The 19908-nt window shown below is 40.9% G+C and overlaps 2 protein-coding genes and 1 non-coding gene across 6 annotated transcripts in view; 1 reads left to right on the top strand and 2 right to left on the bottom strand.

The window, feature by feature from the left end:
* PRSS12 (serine protease 12) overlaps positions 1-6904 on the top strand; it is a 32743-nt gene extending 25839 nt beyond the window's left edge. The window contains exons 11-14 of the mRNA XM_085057632.1: positions 250-302; positions 963-991; positions 2316-2634; positions 4286-6904. Of these exons, the coding sequence (XP_084913758.1) occupies positions 250-302; positions 963-991; positions 2316-2634; positions 4286-4593 (709 nt within the window). The 3' untranslated portion in view covers positions 4594-6904. The remainder of the gene's footprint in view (positions 1-249; positions 303-962; positions 992-2315; positions 2635-4285) is intronic.
* Positions 6905-8425: 1521 nt separating this feature from the next.
* The window catches only part of LOC146437693 (bifunctional heparan sulfate N-deacetylase/N-sulfotransferase 3), a 229537-nt gene continuing 218054 nt past the window's right edge, over positions 8426-19908 (bottom strand). For 3 of the 4 annotated variants that reach the window (XM_085057629.1, XM_085057630.1, XM_085057627.1), the window contains 6 exons: positions 19034-19208; positions 18481-18651; positions 17383-17492; positions 16832-16934; positions 10076-15659; positions 8426-9688 (listed from right to left, as the gene is read on the bottom strand). In XM_085057629.1, the coding sequence (XP_084913755.1) occupies positions 15540-15659; positions 16832-16934; positions 17383-17492; positions 18481-18651; positions 19034-19208 (679 nt within the window). In that variant the 3' untranslated portion in view covers positions 8426-9688; positions 10076-15539. The remainder of the gene's footprint in view (positions 9689-10075; positions 15660-16831; positions 16935-17382; positions 17493-18480; positions 18652-19033; positions 19209-19908) is intronic. The other variant, XM_085057628.1, reaches the window with a different exon arrangement.
* LOC146437694 (small nucleolar RNA SNORA24) lies at positions 9819-9949 on the bottom strand. Its single transcript, XR_014852129.1, has one exon. It is a non-coding gene; the product is annotated as a small nucleolar RNA SNORA24 (small nucleolar RNA).

The raw sequence follows: 19908 nt of genomic DNA, 5'->3' as shown, positions 1-19908 counted from the left end.
GAGAAAATTCAAATAGCTCACTGTGGGAGGAAGCACTCCAAGTGCTGGATGCCCAAACTCTCTGTAAAGTAATTGAAGCATTGTTAAATGGGATTCTGAATTCTGTGAGAATATAAAGGTATTCACCACCATTAATAAATAGCACATTTTGTAAGCTGTGTCAGTCAAAGAAACCCAACAGGATTCACATGAAAGCTACCTGAGTTCCCCACTGCCATACCCTGAACACCATGTGTCACTCCTCTGCAGGGGCGGCTGGCCGTGGCAGGTGGCACTGCGGCTGAAATCCTCGCATGGCGATGCACAACAAAAAGACAATACTTCAACTAATGTGAATCATAATGAGATAATACTGAGATATAAAACATCAACTTGCACAATAAGGAAGCTAATCTAGTATTTTAAACTTTCAACAGTGATTATTTCATTGGAATAAGCTGGGAAAAAATCACAGAAGACCACTACAGTTGTGAGCATATTTGCTAGAATTTGCTCAAGCGGGCCTGCAAATGTTTTAAATTTAGACGTTGAGCCTTTCCTTTTGCACACTAGTGACTAAAATGAAGAGTCAGATATACTTTTACTCAAATGCAGAGTGTGTTACCTTTGCTCAGCACCAGGTGCTCATCTTTTCCTTTTCATGTTTTCTGAAATCATGAAGGACATTCCTTACTAATATTTCAAGATGAAATAGCCAAACTCAGTAAAATTTCCTGCTACTTCAACTGACATCCCAGGTGCTTCTGCAGAACTATGGATGCACTTCAGTTTCTTTCATCAAAATCCATAGACAATGGCTTCCTATTCCCCTGTTCTTCATCTCTGTAGTGATTACCGAGGATGCAACCTGAGGTCTTGAGAAAGCCTTTGTTCAGAGGTTGCAAACAGAATGTGGTGCCAAGGAGTGCCTATTTTGGATACTCTGCTGAGCACCCACATGATGGGGCAGCATCATGGCTGGAGCAAAGTACATTGTGGTACTTCCAGATGGGTGCAGCCACTCCAGGGGCTGCTACAGGCTATCCTGAGACTGTTACCTGTGCTCTCAGTGACCAAAGTATTGTTTTGCCCCAGAAGTTACATTTAAACTGCAATTGGACCTAAGCATGCAGCTCCAACAGCCTGTGGATGGACTACTGTTCACTGTAAATGAGAGAAGATGCCTTTAGCTTCAAGCTGGCATTGGACAGGCTGGGCTGAACTTCCAAATAATCTGAGAATGATTTGAAGGGATAGCTTTCCAAGAGCTATCTATAGATCAAATGCCTTCTTCACATATTTTCTGCAGATGGACAGGAGAAAGGCCAGTATACCATTTCTCATATCCTGGAAATTGGAACACTGCTTAAGTAACCAAAGTGGGCTCATCCATACTAGGGATAAAAATTACACATAATTTTATGCACGATGATTAGAATTGTTCACCAGTACTACAGTGGAATTACTGGTTTCTGTACTTCCACAGATACATAATTTAAGATGAAATGTTTGAACCTATTTTTTTGTTTTACAACCCACCCATCTTAGCAGGAAGTTTTATCCTGAGTTATTCCAACAGCTATAGGGAAATTGGAAGATCTATACATTTAAAAAAAATCACTTGGGATAATTAGAAATACGAGGCATAGAAAAAAACCCCCTTCATTTATCCTATATAGAAGGCCATCTTCACATGAACAGATGTTTGTTCACAGCTTGCAGCTCTCTCTCCTTAAAGCCTAAAAGTGAAATTTTGCTCACGGAAGATCTGAAGGAGATCTGCAGATTTAGACCAAGAAAGCTTTGCTGGCAACCAGGAATGCAACCCACAACTAGAAGAGATATTCAGTGCTACAGCTATATATTGCACACATATGCTTTGTCTTCCCTACTATAACTTCAGTTGATGTAAGAGGTTTTTACTAAGTTTTCTAAGCCTCTAGAATTTCTCAACCAACCTACAAAGCAGGCCTGAACACTGTTTTCATTCCAGCAATTATCTGGAGCACTGCAATGATGTCAGCACTCAGGCTGCCGTTGCTACTACTGGAAGTTTGTTTTACCTTTACTAAATAAATTTATAATGCACACTTTGCACATTTGAAGTAACTAAGTGCCAGTCATAGCAGATGGCCACAAGAAACTTGCCTGTGAAAACATACAAAAAGGAACATAGCACAACCTGAAGCTCAGGAGAAGATTTTTGTATTTTTTAGGACACACTGGAATGTCAGTGTAAACACCTGAGAAAGCATTTTTGCTCTTTGAAAACATCTTTTGGTAACATTAGTTATGTGAACAATAAAGAAACTGATGAACTCTCTTTGCATGCTCAGGATGTGACTTTGCCCTTCTGTTTTCACCTCAATCTCAGGTATGGCAACAACACGCGCAATTACGTAGTGCGGGTAGGAGACTATCACACGCTGGTGCCGGAGGAGTACGAGGAGGAAATCGGAGTGCAGGAGATCGTGATGCACAAGGAGTACAGGCCTGACAGCAGTGACTATGACATTGCCTTGGTGAGGCTGCAGGGGCCCGAGGAGCAGTGTGCAAGGTTCAGCACCCACGTCTTACCTGCCTGCTTGCCATTGAGGAGGGAGAGACCACAGAAAACTGCTCCCAACTGTTTTATCACTGGATGGGGTGACACAGGTAAAATCATTTCTATGCACCAATCTGATTATCCAAGGCTGCTTAAAAAAACCCCTCAAATAATTAAAATAAGAAAATGCTCAAAATGAAAGCACTTTACTTTTTTTTACATCGGGGAGTATTTTCTGTCCTGATCCTTAACCAGGAGTGACAACATTTTGTTTACTGAATTTAGTTCGTGTTTGAAAAGCAGTGATTAACCATGTTGCTCTTAATCACAGACCCTGTCACTAAAACGGCCTCATTAAGACTGACAAGAAGGAATAAAAAGCTAATTTGTTGCCAGGCATACCCTGCACAGCAGCTTATTACCCCCTGCCTCAGTACATAACTAAGAGCTCTAACATATTTAAGGTTTCAAAGGTAAGGACCATGAATATATTCATTTTAGAAAGGTTATTTAAATTACAGTACTTCAATAGAAAAATGGATGGAAAATATAGACACAATAGAATTTCAAATAACATTTCAGTGTTCCTTATTACTTCTGACATTTTTAACCAGCTTTGATTTAAATAACAGAACATCTTGCCAAAATTCATGAGAGCCACAATGCAATCTGCATTCCAGGCTTCTAGTCACTTTTTCAGTCAGTACAAGATTCTTTCTCTTCAAAGGCCTTTGTCCTTTAAATGTTTCACAAATTAATAGCCACGTTTTACTTTTATGTTTTTGTGGTGCTGAATACAGAGCAAGACAGCAACCACACTTGAGCCTTTGTTGCAGTGACTCACTCAAACAGGCAAAGAGACAGGGCATGGCCAAGTACCAATTCCTTCTCTTTACATGCACTAATCTGTGTGCACAGATGTTGAGGTCGCTGTACTACAATAAACCAGAGTGATGCGTAGGGGGCGTTTTTTGCTAAAAACAATTGTTAATTCATTGCCTGGCTCTGTCTAGCCTTTTTACATAACTCACTGAAAGCCCTGCAATACTGTTAACTTAGGACATCTATTTAAGGCAACATTAACCACTGCAGTAATTGGCTTCAATTTATGGTAAGAAATTACATCATTGCAGTACCTCAGCTGACATTTCACACTTACTATATGAATCATAATTACTTCACAAGTTATAAGATTTTACTTAAAAAAAAGGCCAAACCAACACTGGCTTTCATTTCCCTTGCCTCCAACTGAAAAGGGTGCAAGCCATGGAAAGAAAGGTAGAAAGATCCATTTAAGATCCATTTGGATGCACTATTTGGAAGCCACCAGAAGATGAAGCACCTGTCAGGCTGAGCTAGACTAGATTTGAGCTGGTGACATAGAAATGAAGTATTTCTATTGCTTTACTCTCAACTGCTCAAGACTCCCCAAAATGGCTTCCACATATAGGTATTAAAGCATATATTCTTGTAGAAGACACAAAGTACTCAGAATAAACCAACCTCCTGCCTTTAAAAGATCTGGAGAACACACGCAGAGAAGTTACTTTTTAAAAAAATCTATATTTTTCATTTACTACATATATAGTATTTTAGTATTAAATTTAATGTGCAGTAGATTTTTTGAGTAGTCTTGCTTCCATTAATGTTATGTAATGACAAAGCAGTGTGAAGGGCTGAGAGCAAAAATTGCATTGAAACTCATCTATATTTCCAAGACGGACCATTGTAATGAGACAATAATTTGGGTCTTCTTTTTAGGACGGGCTTATTCAAGAACATTACAACAGGCTGCCATCCCCTTACTTCCCAAGAGGGTGTGTGAGGAGCGCTACAAAAGGAGATTCACAGGAAGAATGCTCTGTGCTGGAAATGTGCAGGAACAGAAACGTGTTGACAGCTGTCAAGGAGACAGTGGTGGGCCACTGATGTGTGAACGCCCAGGGGAAAGCTGGGTCGTGTATGGTGTGACCTCCTGGGGCTATGGCTGTGGGGTCAAAGATTCCCCAGGTGTCTACACAAAAGTATCATATTTTGTACCCTGGATTAAAAGTGTGACCAAACTATGAATGTCTGCAGTGAAAACCAAACTTTGAGGCAGGACAACTGGAACAGCACATGCAGTGCACAGCTGGGGCCCACAGTGGGTGGAAACAGACATTTCCTGATTTGTGTGTTTTTCCTTTTATTAAATCCAAGCTGTATACACACAACCCTTTCAGTTAGGGGTTACTGTTCTCCCTGTTCCAGAATTTTAAATACTGAATGAACAAGTTACCATGTATCTAAGGGGAAAAGTGATAGGCAGCTCAGAGTAATATTGGAGCAGGACGGCTGGAGACTTCCCTGAGACTCACTGCCCACAAGACTGTAGCTCCAAGCTATTTATGCTCAAAGCTTCTCTAGAATTAATTACAGATCTCCATTAATCTTCAGTCTAGTTTATTTAATCTATTATTCATATGTTTTTACACTCGGTCCCCTAAATCTGACTTATGTTTCAGCAGCTGATGAGACCATCAGTAGATTGATTCTTGCTATGTAATTCTGTGTGTATATTAAACGCATGAAGTAAAATAATGGTCAATAATCAGATCCCCAGCTAGTATGCTAAATGTCCTCACAGGTTAGTTAGCATAAAGTACATTCCCAAGTAAAACAGGCAGTAGTACACTGACAGTTTCCCCACACACATCCTGCACAGCTGCCAAAGCAACCATTTATTTTCTTTCCTCCATGTAACATTTGTCATATTTCTGCAATTAGTAATTTGGAGTATATACAGCATTTTGGAGAGGATTCACTTTTCCTATTTGCCACTAGCTGTCAGTACAGTGTCACACTAACAAACATCCCAATCCTCTCAGTGCTGTGCTTTCCTCAGGTAGTGCAAAAAACCTCTGTCAATTCTACCAGAGAAAGCTACACATACAATGGAGTTGTTGAGCCAAAACTTGTCTGAAAAGGTCTATAATGTCTTAAACTATGTTTTCTAGAAGATAATATTCAGACAATTCTCTCCTGCTTAGTTGCAACACTGGTTCAGACTGATCTCACAGGAAAGCTGAATAAGTTTTCAGCAACTTCTAAAGCACTGACACACCTTGATTCTTTTGAATACCTTTTCCAAATACTGTTCCCCATGCTAGGAAAACCCTAACTTCTTATTATAAAAATGCACTGGTAACCAGCTTACTGTCCTCCTAGAAAGGGCCACCACGCTGAACCTAGTCCACACAAGGTAATCACCACCTTAGTGCAACACTGAAGGGCATCAATCTGGAAATCACCTGTGAACTGACTCAGTGGAGGAAGCCAGGACAGCTCAGCACCACCTCTACAATCTCTGTCAAAGGCCATGCTGAGTATCTCCAAGCATGCTCTACGTACATTAACAACCATGCTCATAAAAACTGAACTGAAAGCTCTGTGGGCCATGAAGCACTCCAGTGTGACAAGTGTGGCAAATGAGTGTCACCACATAGTGATTGTGCAAACTGTGACTACCAGTGACCATTTCCCTGTTTCCTATTCCCCAGACTGGCTATGACTGTGTTGTGTGGTGTTTTGTGAAAAAGTGAGGTGCTTGCATTCATGCTGTAAGTGGGCAATCACTCATTTCTGTATGGTTCTCTCTCTGGTGTTACAACAAATACCCAAGACAACTCAATTGCATCTGAAGTGGCAACGACATTGCAGAAGCCCATGTGATTGAACATTTGGCCCTTAATCTCCAACCTCAAACGTAAAGTTTTCAAGGGTCACAACTAGTTTAAATTATTGCAACTGGTGCTAAACTAGTACATGAGGTGCTTTAATATATTTTAGTTCTCTGTAATTGCACACTATTTTAAATAATGTGAAATATTTAAAAACATCAAAAATCACAGTACTGTGACCACCTGTTAGACCAATGTTAAAACTGTGCTAGTGAACTTTGAAACCATTACATTTTTACTTCTATATAGTCCTTAATAGGGGAAGTCAGTCTGTCAAAATGTATCTACTTGTAACATCTGAGCTTTGCTGTAGGAGACCCATTGAGACTGGTGAAGTAGGCTACATAGTGCAATATATGCATTGTATACAGGGGAAATAATGATCTTTTAATAGCTGCACCGCAGAAATAGGATACTTCATGGGGGAGGGGGGAAGTAAGCCTGCATACTAGGTGTTGTAAACATTTAGACTTAGTACAGTACTTAGTTTTGCTCTTTTCAGTAGAATGCTGTGTTAGATTTTAAGCTGTTGCACTACTGTTTCCATGGTGAGCATGCCTTTTCTATTTATAACATAAAATAGTCTCCATCTTATGCCATTCTCATTTTTGTTCAGTGAGCCTGATGATGTACATGTATACAATAAAAACTGCCACACTGACTACACCTTCTGTACATTAATTAAGTGTGGATGTACAAGCACTGCTGCAGATCATCAGCTGGGTAAACCTCACGGGAACTTTATTACCTGAGAATGGGTGCTCTTCAAAGCATCTTCTTCAAAGCATACAACTTCTGGCTATTTTCTCAGAGGGAAGTTTGTCCCTGAATGACAGAACTCCCAATGCTTTAACTCAGTAAGGTTGTTCTAAGTTCATCCTAAGCTTTTACAACTGTTTAAAACTGTTAATGGTGGCACGAACTATGAAAACACTTAACACTTCTGTTACCAGATGCGATGACCATTTTAAACAGACGTCATCTAACCACGTTCCCCAGCGTTGTGAAGATTCAGTTTGATGCACCTTTCCTGAACTTAAGTTTTTGTTCATTTTCCAGAGAATATAAAAGTAATCAGAGAAACATCACTGCAATGGACACGCAAAGCTTCCTAACGTCTGTTTTATCTCAACCCTGAGCAACTTCCCCAAATAAAAGGGTCAGCCTGCCTGGCATTTGCCCATGTAAGATAAGCAAGTAAATGCCCTTGTGGAACTCGTGTGATTTTCTAGAAGGGCTAAAGTTCATACAGAAGTCCAATCTTCTTGGAGAAAAGGAAATTCACAGTATGCACTCCTGATTGTTGGCTGCCAGGCTTGGCAGCCAATTTGGAATCCTGAGCAGTCAGAATGCCATCCGATAGGGCTGTTTAAGAGGAGAAATCACACACCACCAATTAAACAGGTGTGCTATCACTTATTACAGCACCATGCAAGAACACATTCAACTGTACTTCCGCTAGGGCAGAAAAAGCATATGCTTAAAAAAAATTTTAAGTTTCCTATGACAACTCCCTAATCTCCCTACCAAACACAACCACTGGAAGTAATTTCCTCAGATCTAATCCATGCTGTAATTAGAGCCCAGTTCTGCTCCATTCACTTCAACCAGGAATCCCGACCTCAGCTGCCACTCACTCAGCAGCAATTACACTGCATATTGATCATCTCAGTTCTGACTTCAGATTTTGTTTCCCACTCCTTTGAAAGCCTCCCTTTCCCCTTAACCACTCAGTTTCCAACTACTTGCAAAAAAAATTTATTATCCTAAAGACATTCCATGAGAAATTGTGCTGGCACAGCTGGTATTCACTAAGGTAGTACATTTACTTGCTAGTAAAATACCTTGTCTGACTATGCAATGATTCACCACCTACTAGATCTCCATCTCTGCTCTTAAATATGGATCCCTCAGAAACTGCAACTGAAAAAGCAGCTCTATTCCAAGTCTCTGTTTCTGCCCTGCAGCACTTACCTCCAATTCAAGCCATACCACTTCTGGAGTGGTTCCCAGACAATTCATCAGCCACCTGAAACCAGATTCTCCCAAACCTGAGGCCCTGCTACCACAAGGTGTATCCTCAGAACAGGCAGAGTCTGCATGCGTAAGTAATTCCAACACATGTACGAAGGTCTAGTCTTAGTTACCAGCAGTCTTGCAAGAAAGAAACCACACTTGCACCTGAAGTCACGTCTTTTATTGACTTATTTATACATTCAACTGTTTAACATGCACACAGACACCAAAATTAGGACTGTAGTTTCCACATCCATTTTCTAGACTTCAAAAACTTACCTTCAGCTTCTGCAGTACAGGCACACTCATTTCAACAACCTTTCTATCACACCCCAACAGCAGAGGAGCCACCCCTGAAGGTGCAGCACAGCCACTCAGCTACCAAAACCATTACTGTAATTGCTTATGGCTTAGTGACAGCCCAAAGAGAGGAGCAGCACATCCCTGAACGCAGCACAAAATGAGAGCCAACTGTATTTGTCTGTATAGAAGCAGTCAAGGCTAATTTTAGACACAGTAAGCTGGGTTCCAGCCCCTCTTCATCAAGATCAGATGGACTGCAGCAGTGCTCATTAAAGCTCCAAATCTTAACTTTATTAAAAAATTGAGGTTGAGACCTAGCCTAAAATTAGCTTTTGCTAGCTCTGCTTGACAACCAGAAATATTATTGCTCCCAAAAGGCATCAGTTCCAGATGATTAAACACATCCACCCTACCCTAAGTGAAAATTAACAGGTTTAGTCAAAGCTACTCCTAGAATTCACAGGTGGAATTCAGCCCCATCTTCTTCTGGCATCGTAACTCAAGTGTACTTTTCCCCTGTAAAAACAAGTTTGAGGCAGTTTAATATTGCTACCGGGAACACAAACAAGACAATAATCATCACTGAACAGCAAGACACTCTCCCACGAGTTGTAAAACTGCTCTGAAACAAAGCTGTTGGTAATCAACTTCCATTCTCGCTTGCTCCTGCAGCCGCAGATTTCTCTTAGTACCCACATGCTTATCGAAAAAGACATTCCCCTTGCACAGGATATCCCTGAGGAATCGGTGCATTTGGATGCTTCTTGTATGGCAAGGCAAAGTACCCGGCAACGCGCATTTTATGCTGGAAATAGTGGATTTTCATTTCTAATGTTTCTACATCCAAACCAAATTTCTCCTAGTCAAACTAGTGCACTTGTTTACACTTTTCTGTTCTGAAAACACATAAAAATGAAGTATTCCTTAAAATAAAACATCGAGCATAGACCTTGATTTCGAAAGACGAGTCATCGTAATCGCTAAACGCAAATTATTAAATCGGTATTATTCACGCCCAAACCCTCACTCCTGAAGAGCTTTCTAAGTAGCACACACCTAGGCACATATTTTTGGGGGGAGAATCTTCGACAACAGGTACGTCTCCATACTTTCAGCTTCTGCGCTCCTATAAAATTGAAAAAAAAAAATTAAAGCTAGTCTCTAACAACTTATCGGGGGAAAAAGAAAGGGAGATAACTAAAGACCAACCAACCAAAACCCACCGAATAAAGGTGGCCAACCCCGCGGCAGACTCGGTTTGTAACTTGCCACAGTCAACGACTTATACTCACAAGAGAGTAAAAGTTTTGCCAATTAGCAAGGTTCTGCTCTTCCATGCCTAGGAAGGGAATCAGCCACAGGCGGCAGCCCCCATGGAGTCATGGATCCCCGCTCTCCCCTCCGCCACCACGTGGCGGACGCCATTTTCCCTCCCTCGGGCCCCGGCACCGCGCCGCCGCCCGGCTCCCACCAGGCCTCCCTGCCACGGAGCCCACCCCCTCACGGAGCCTACCTTCCGTACGCTTCGCTGCCGCCGTGGAGAAGAACGCGCCCGATCCGCCGATCCGCGAGCACCACCGCCGCCACTGCTCCTTCACCCTCAGCCTCACCCTCAGCTTCCAGCGCCCGCCGCGCGCCCCCTCGGCAGCAACGGCCGCGCCGCGCGCCCGCCTAGGCGGAGCCCCATCGGCACGCGACCGAGCCTGCACGCGCCGGCGGCGGGAAGCGCGCGCTGCCGGAACCCCGGCCTGGGGGCGGGGCTCCCGGACGGGGCGGGGCCACGGCGCGCAGGCGCACTGAGGTCGGCGGCGCGAGGAAGGAAGGGGGATCGATCCCTCCCTCCCCTTGGGATTGCCACTCCTTCCCCAAGGCACCGCTGAGCAGCCCCGGCAGGAACGCGGGTTAAGGCACTCTCCGAAACAAAGCAGAGACCGGCAGCCGGTCTAGACAACGATGCGGCTGCATCTGCGTAGATACACGTGTGTGTGTGTGTGTGTGTGTGTGTGTGTGTGTGTGTGTGTCTGTGTGTCTGTGTGTCTGTGTGTGTGTGTGTGTAAAACTGGTGCAGTCAAAACCGGGCCTTGGATGCTACAATAATACTGCTTTTAATTTGAAAACCATGGACTAGAGAAAAAAGCCGAGGTCGTGAAAGATGTGCTAGAAAAATGAAGTCATCCCTTCAGGTGAACACAGGCGGTTTTCCTTTTCCAGAAAGCAACTACGCGCTGGCCAAATTTCCCCACGCCCATTTTTCATCAGAGCAGGACAGAACAGAAGACACAACAAGCTATTTCAGTGGGAAGGGACCCGCTAGAGCCATCAGTGCAAATGCCCAACCACTTCACGGCAGACCAAAAGTTATAGCCTGTTGTTAAAGGCATCTTCCAAATGATTTTTACACACTGACAGGCCTGGAGCATCAACCACCTCTCCGGGAGCCCGTTCCAGTGTGTGAGCACCCTCTCACACAGAAATGCTTTGTTATCAAGTCTGTATCTCACATAATTGCTATACCTTCACACCACAGCAGCTTGTTTAGCTACTATTAGTCATCCTCACTCCAGGGAAGACTCAGGCTCAATGCATGTATTTCAGATGATCACCCTTGATTTTTTTTTAATTCCTCCTCCATTCAGGTTTCCCTAGCCCTTGGTTTCAGCTGTTGTAAAGTTCCTGTTCCTGGAATTTGCTGACTGTTGTGCTTTCTCCACTGATGTTGCCGAGAGAGACAAAAAAAAAAGTGTCTTTTGCCTTTGAGCCGCAGGAATTTGTGGGTTGGAAGAACTGAAAAGAAGTATTATATAAAAGTAGATAAATCAAAGACAAAGACCAAGAAGGTATTAGTCGTAGCAAGGATCTTTCCCCTTTTCTTACTACCTGTTCTCACATTACTGTTTCTTTAAGAGATTATAGTGATAGGTATTATACAAGAAGTTAAGACTTCTTAGTTATAAATTGCATCATTTCTCTGTAATGAATGCAGTATTTTGTTAATGTAGGTTTCCTATTTCCCACACCCCTAAGCAGCTTTTGCCCAGTTAGATAAGTATGTTTTTATACTCTGTTCTGAATTTGTTGACAACAGTGAATTTTCCTTTGGACACTCATACCATCTTTAGAGGTTTGTCCAAAAAAAGCTTTTCTCATGTCTGTGTAGGCTGATGCATTGGCAAAACTACTGAATTCCCAAGGCAAATAATTTGAATAAATTTTGCTTGTTATCTTAAAAATAGCAAACTCTGGAGATGTTTCTCCAGTGCATTAGCAAGTGCTGGCATAAGAAATAAAAAGTAAGCAGAAGAAAAAGCAGTAAAACAAGCAGCTGCATAAAGCAGCAATGTTCACCCACAGCAAGAATAAGCAGTATTTTTAATTTCTGAAAACATTTCATGCTGCTCCTGTGCTGCTGGATTGTGTTGTAGCTCAGTGTCAAGCTGCATGAGCTGCTAGCCAACCTGGAAAAGGAAAGCTTTTGTGAACATGAAAGTCGCTTCCACACAGCACTACATTTTCTTATCAGAGTTTATTGTTGCACTTCAAATACCATGCCACTATCAGAATAATATCTATTTTTTATTTAAAAAAACTCTGAGAAAAATGTTTCCAGCAATTTTCATTCAATGTGAATGACAAGAGTATTACATCTATAAACATTGAAATATCTATTTAATTTCTTCCTGAGGAAGTTTCACATTTTTAAGCAATGAAAAAGGATATTCTGTACAAGATAGTCTGCAAATCATTCAAACTAATTCTTTCTGCACAAGTAGAACTGGGAAAATGTCACAGTATTCTCAGGAATGTTTGCTCAAATAATCAGGTGATTTCAGATCAGGCTCTGTGTTTACAACCCCAAATGGTCACTATCTACTCAGAACCACACATTGTTTTTTAATGGCACTAATGTCCGCAGAAAGCAAATTTCAGAGTCATGTTTATGACAATGAAGATGAAACTCACAAAATCAAGCATTTGTTAAAGAAATTGCTTGTGCAGTTACCTACCAGGGGAACAGAAACCATGGCTGTGTCACCAGCCACAATAAAACATCCGACTTGGACTAGCAAACAATTAGAGATTAGTTGTAACAAATCCGTTATTTTAGGAGTACTAATACTGACGGTCTATTTCTGGAAACCAACCACTGATTGCAGGTAAGCTGTGAACAGAAGAGGTTGCACTTTGTCAGGTAACTCATATGGTGTGACTCTGTTACTCAGCTGTACTCATGTGCATCTCCTGACACACACCTAGCTGCTGTCTGCATGCTGTGCTCAGCCTCCTCCTCCTTTGCCAAGTTGGCTGCACATGTTAGAAGTGCTTTTTAAAGGCTCCTGTTAAATGTAAGAACACATTGAAATAGAATAGGTCTGGAATAAAAACCCCTATGGCTTCAAAACATCCTTTCACAAACAAGTAACAATCCACCCAAGGCCTTGAAGGCTGTGAAGGACTTACTGTCCCAGTGCCTCATGGTGACCACAGATGGGCTGTGAAGTTCCCAAGGGACAATGTGACCAATGTCACCACTCTGTCCTTGACTGCCCACTCATTCTCATTCTTTGATGGCCTTGCTTTCCCAGGGAAAGATGGCAGAGAGTGAATTCTTTAGAACAAAGAATGAACTAGGAATGTGGCTGAAGGCCATTCCTCCTGCATGTAGGAGGCACTCAACCTGTGTTTGCACCCTGAAAACATCAGGCACTTGATAGGGCCCAAAGTTTTTCCCATTTTCCTCTATTCTATAACACTGTTACAGTGAAGAACATGGAGTAACTGAGGCAGCACTGCACAGCAGGAGCTTTGTGCAATCCCTGCATTTTTAAAATGTTTGAGTGATGTTACTCCAGGTTGTATCAAGAGTAAAATCAATCATGACAGGATGAAAACCCCAGGTATTTTCTCCAGTTACTCAATTTAGCTGTAACAAATCTATATGGATGCTTGCAGGATGCACAAGCTGTCCATAGCATGCAGAGTATTTGCTTTTACACATGTTCACAATCCAGAGTGTTTCTTTTATCAAATAAGTACTTTAAGACAAGTCATCTTTTGAGAAAAATCCATATGACTATTTTAAGCGAAATGAAATTCTCATTCTAATAAATAATAGAGATGTTCATCTTAAGAAATGTCTACTCTAGTAGGTCCTCATCCTTAATCATGCATATTGCCTTAGCAAAAATGTGCTGTGTAAAGAATGTTGTTATATACAGCAAATCTGTCTAGATTTTTTTCTTTACAGGCCTATCAAAACCACATATTACACAGACAAAATCAATAAATAATAAAAGATTACCAGTTAGAGGTACAGTAAGGATCTCAACATCTGTTTTCTATTTAGGCAATAACAGACTGGTTTCCATTCCATTACCTTGGAAGTTAAATTATATGATTACATAAATGTCGTAAAACATCACTGAGACATAGGAAGTTTTTCCACTGTTTGATGCATGTCTTTCAGTATTCACCCTAAAACAAATGATGAAAACATTACAGAGCTATTGAATACAGCCTTGCATTTAGTACTGTAGTGCTTTTGTTTTCACTAACCCTTCATGCCTTTAGAAACACTCAGAGCCAAAGTTCAGGGACAAGCATTAAGGCCACACTTGGCTGAAGTTTCCAGTGACCCTCTTCCTCAACTTCTAAGCACTATTAATTAGACTTTATCTCACATGTAAACTGATGCACTGAGAGATGTATTGTTGAAAACTATCACATAAATATCCACCTGCAAGGGTGGATATTTGTATTTTCCCATGATTCGAGTCTAATTTTTTACCATGACTAAACACCGTGTTTATTTTTTTCCCCTCTAAAGATTATTCCTAATATTGAATACCAAACACGTTGAATATGTCTGAAAACAGAACTGGTATTTTCATCTGGAAATCTGGTAGTTTTTGCAGCTCGTGGTAACTAAAGGTTGCAGAAAGATGCTACAACTTTGATCAGGTTGAGGGGGGAAAAAGCATAGGTTAAAGGCAAATAAATGAAGGAAAAAATAGTGGTGCAAATTAAGGCAGTAAAACAAAGGATCTGTTTCCATTTTTAATGAGTTTTTCATTCATTTCAGTGGAGTCACTCCTGACTCACAGCAGCGTAAGCCCCAAGCGCAGTGCCCGGATCTGGCTGCTCACAGAACTACGAGTGAAAGCAAGACTCTTCCTTGCCCTTCTCCAGTTTGGATCGCTACTGTTGAAGCCTAATACTGCAACTTGGGTGCTTCACATATCCAATTTAATTTCTGCTCAGATAATTCACCTCTCAGTCAGTACAAAATCAGACATTAATTACAGACAAAGGTCCTTCCCACCCACATTGCAAGTGTTTGTTGTTGCAGGATATAATCAGAGGATTTGTTTTGCATGTTTGTGGTCTTCTTTCTACACCTCTGGATTCCAGATCTTGCTGGGTGCATTTGTTGCCATGCACAGCCTAAATGATCCATGATAACTGTACTGCTCCCCTGTGTTTACACACACTTTGGGCATCAGCAAGCTGATTCCAAAGGCAGAAGTACACTTGCATTTTGTGCTACATTAAGTTTTCTTATCTTATGCAACACAACAATCAAATAGTAAGAAAAACTGTCAGTGGGCCAACAAAGGGCCACAAAACCTATGTGAGACACAATACTTTTAAACTGATATATAAAAATGTGAGTATTTACCGTGAAATTGGACAGGTCATGTATCTCTGATGTTTATACCAGTTATAAATAACTTCCACGTATGTGCACAGTAGTCCACAAGTCCACAGGCCCAGAAATGTTTATGAGAAAGATTTGGCCCACCAGAGCTCTAAGAAACACATGTATTTTTACAATCCACATGCCAGCATATGGAAATAATTTCTATCCTTTACACTTTTTTGAAGAGGTATATCTTACAAGACCTTCAGGTAGCTGCTGGAAAGTTTAGGTATGACGACTGAAGTGTGGAAGGGAGATTTCAAAACGCTCCTTTCCAATGCTATCTCACTTTCTGTAGCTCCTGTCTCAGCCACGATGGCAGGGGTTGTCCCAGTTTGTGGAGGAGTTTTGACAGTTCCACATTGTGATCTCTGTAGTAGCTTGACAGAAAGGCCCTGCACTGAGGGATACAAAAGGAGGGGGGTTTATTTAATAAAATGCTGTACTGCAGTTGCTGTGAATTTGAGGCTTCAAAGTTGGTTTGACCTGTGTCAAAACTTTACTTCCTTTTATGTGATGTATCTACTGCATTCAAGGAGCTGAACTCCAAAAGGTAATTTCAAGGGAAACAAAGGCTGTCCAAAATGAACACCGAAGTCAAAGAAGAATTTGATTCTATTCTTAGACAGTCTTGTAAATTTAGAATTACACTGAAGATGATGCAGATACTTTTACTGCAGTGTGACTGAAATAACAGCTTCTGAAGTGTCTTTGTATGTAGATATATATCAGTTAGCAAACCCCATTTTCAAAAATATTTAGAGTTGAAAAAGACAAGAGGTTGCACACAGTTTTATCTCTGACCAAAATTATTCTTACCAAATGATTTTGTATCAGTATGACTCTACTAATATAAAGTTATTTATAATTCAAGTACTGCGAAAAAAATTCCCAGCTTTCCTGGTACATTTATCCTTACTGCTGTTCAAACTGGAAGTTTTTATTTGCATTTTAGTTAGGCTAAACGAAATGGCAATGCAAGACAGAATCAACATAAAAGTTAGAGCCACGAGAGGAGACTGAACTGTCCTTGGGTACAGCATTTGATCTGATGGAAATTTCCTCATTGAGCATTTGCCTGGGAAAGGTATTTATAACATTCAGAGAAACAGAACCTTATCTCTCTTAAAACCAGATTATAGGACAGTGTGCATTACCTGTCACAGTCTAACTAGTCTCAAAGAAAAGGGATCACACAAATACACCCACCCATCTGATCATGACTGAGAAGAAACTTGCACTGTGGAACCTCTGCTGCTGAAGTCCATAAGGTAAAGGTGACAGGGCTTCAAAAGCTCCAAGTTTAATTTTCTAAGAGGCGCCAAGTTTTAGAATTTGTGGAGCTTTTTGTTGCTGTTGTTTTTTTAATAACTTAATTTTCACATTTGAAATAAAGAACTGAAAGTCTATGCACTCCACAGCCATCTTAAACACCTCCTTTGTAGGGAAAGGTAGTCAAATAATTAACACCTACTTAATTTTGTCTTCACTCCATTTTTATGTTTTTGCCTGTGCCATGTCCCGTATGTGCCAACTGAATCCCTGTACAATGCAACAAGCACAATGGTTTACCTCAGAATCCATAGGAGGGTATTTTCTGCCTTTGCTCTTTCCAAGACACTTGGTTTTTCCTTCTTCCAAGAGCTGACACCAGAATCCTTTATGTGAATCGAACCTGAAACAAACATTTTGCCATGTAAAACGTGTGTGTAACCAAATCTAGGAGTCAGAATCTAAAGGAGTGAACGTTACATTCTTGACTGATATTGCTGAATCCAGCTAATGTCAAAAATAAAGAGAAATATATTCTATTTCATTTCTGTTTATGCATATCAACATTTCATGCTCCACTTACGTAAGTAAAATTCCTTTTAATCCATTCAAAATTCATATGCAAGTCTCACAAAGCAGTACTTTGTCTGTCAGAGTTCTACTTCTGTAACAACCAAGTGGCTCAGTGAATGATTCACGGAAAATTTAACCCCTAATTGTGTTCTGAACAATTCACCCTACTGACAGCTCAAAGGAGTATGAGAGGCTTTATTCTGCAGGGAGCTGACTTACAGACTAACTGGTATTTTGGGAATGTAGGAACATGTGAAATGATGAACTAATTAACTCACGTTAGGGCTTCCGAGTAATTATAATGAGGAGACACTCCCAGAAATTTCTGTACTTCATCCATTACTGTAGACGGGTCAGTTCTCAGCTGCTGTCCATCAATAATTAGCAACTACAACAGAGAAAATAAATGGAGGTTTAATTTGAAATTCATTATTTCAGGCTTGCAACTAGAACTTCCACCTCTGTCAAACTCTTTCATTATATGGACAGTACTGCCCCAGGAAACAACAATGGGCCCAGTCTTAATTGTCATCATCGTTAATGACCTGGGAGCAGAGTAAATAGCATCTTAATTAAATCTGAAATTATATTTGGAAGCTGTTGTGACAACAGAGAAATATCAGTGAAGGATCTAGAGAGGTAAGAAATACTGTCAGGAAACTGAGAGAGACTGGTCCAGCCAAAAGAAAAAATTGTATTAATGGCTACTACTTTTCCAGATAAAACATAAGGCTACCAGGGCTGGTTCTTCACTATCACTGTGGGATGCAAAATCTGGCAAAAATCCACATGAAAATGCGTATTATTCAATATTTGCAGGTTAATTCTGGAGAAAAGCTAACGAAAACATAATGAGGAGAGTTTAATATGAGAATCAGGATATTACAGCATTGTGTGTCTCATAAAGAGAGGTACAAGGCTGGCTGCAAAGAGAGTATGTGGAGAGTAACACCAACCAGATGCATCAGAGCTTCCCTGGCACACTCCAGGAAAACAGAAGGTGCAGCCTGCAGCCAACTTGTCTCAGCTACAAGAGTCCTGGATAAACAGAAGGTTGGGATTGCAGCCAACCTCCCTCTAACTCTTGGGTGGGGAGCAGTGCCAGACACACTGCCAATGTCACGAAATTCCATTCCAGAAATAAATCTACCAAGGAGATACTGATCATGTGATATTGTCTGCCTGGTCTGGTGCTATCCCATGATGTCCAAGGCTTAGGATGTGCATGTTTAAGGCTTGATCTTACACGGGGCCAGAAGGAGGAAAATGATTTGTAGGATATCCCCCAGATCAGTACTCAGTAGACAAGACTTTTACAAAGGTCAACTTTTAAGACAGTAAATATGTAAGATTAGGATGTCAAGAGTCTTATTCACCTGGTAAGGTGGGAAGTAAGTGAGCCACCTTTCAATGTGGGTAGCATACCATCCAGGTGCCAGGCATCTCTTCTGGAGAGCTCTGAGCTCAGAGGGGGCTCGAGGGCCAGCTGTGATCACCTGATAGAAGCTGAATTTCAGAGCTGCAGGGTCTTCATGGGATCGCTGATGCTGTAAAGGAAGGCACACTGCTGGAACTTTACAGACCACAAAAGCTGGGAAAACAAGGCAAAACTGGATGCTCTTAATGACAAAAATTTCTTAACCTATCGTGTATTTTGAGCACGGATTAGATAACTGTGTCTATATACTAATTTCTTTATGTGCTGATTACTTGCATTAATTGACTAAGTAACCATTTTAACATGTTTACATTACAGGTAGACTTGAAAAAATGGTCTCTGGTATTTTAACCCTTAAAGTATGACAGATAGCTCATGGGTTATCACAGATGGCCACTGGCTTTATACAGATGTATCCTGAGAAATTATACAGAAAGGATTCAAGGTGGAAATGTGGAGTTGTGCCTGCCCATGTTCTCCCAAGGTCATACCTGGTACCAGGAATAGGCCCGGTCGGATGGGTCGATGAGGATGGTGATGATCTTGGCCTTGGGGATGAGGGAAGCAGCTCTCTTGGGAGCTTCCTCAGAATGGAAATAGTTGGCACTTTTCTCGAAGAGGAAGTCAGTGGTGACATTAGAAGGAGTGGGAAAGAAATCCATGTACCTGGGAAAGCAACACCATCCTCAGAACCCCTTAAAAATCACACAAAGGCTGATAAATCTGTTAAGCATATTTCACTCTAGAATACTCAATTAAAAGAAAAGCCTAATTTAAAAAAAGGCAAACAGAAGTTTACATTGTATTTTTGATCATATTTTACTTTCTACTAGCTTTCTTCTCACTACATCTAACTAGACATTGCAGCTATTTTTTCAACAGGATAAAAATGTTACAGTATTTATGTAGCTCAAAATTAGCAAGTTCTCACTTTTCAGTCAGAACAAACAGCTGAAATCTGAAGTAGAAATTGAGTTTTCCAAATCTGGCCTTTTGCTACATCAATTGAAGTGCAATACTGAAAGAAAAAGCTACTTAGTATCAGAATAGCTTTCACTCAAAAAAAAAAAAAAAAAAGAACCTGTTTACATGGGGAAGATGCACTGAAACAATCCCCCGCAGCTTCATCGGGTAAAAGGTTTCTAAGCAGTGACAGAATAGTTCACTTATTTTTCTATGAGTCATGTTTTCTTGGGAAAATTGGGTTGTAGTCCTTTTAGTTTTGTTTGTGAGCTTTCCTCATCCATAATGAAGTTGCAGTTAAATTCCAGAAATTGCTGTCATACAAGGACTTCTCTATGCTTAATGCTTAGACCACTTCTCATTATTACTACGGAAATGAATAAATGGGAAATTTTGGCCCTCT

The sequence above is a fragment of the Lichenostomus cassidix genome, chromosome 4 (assembly GCF_008360975.1).
Source record: "Lichenostomus cassidix isolate B80296 chromosome 4, HeHo_3.0, whole genome shotgun sequence".
Taxonomy (NCBI): Eukaryota; Metazoa; Chordata; class Aves; order Passeriformes; family Meliphagidae; genus Lichenostomus; species Lichenostomus cassidix.
Note: the sequence above shows the minus strand (reverse complement) of the source record. Positions and strands in the feature narration are given on the sequence as shown.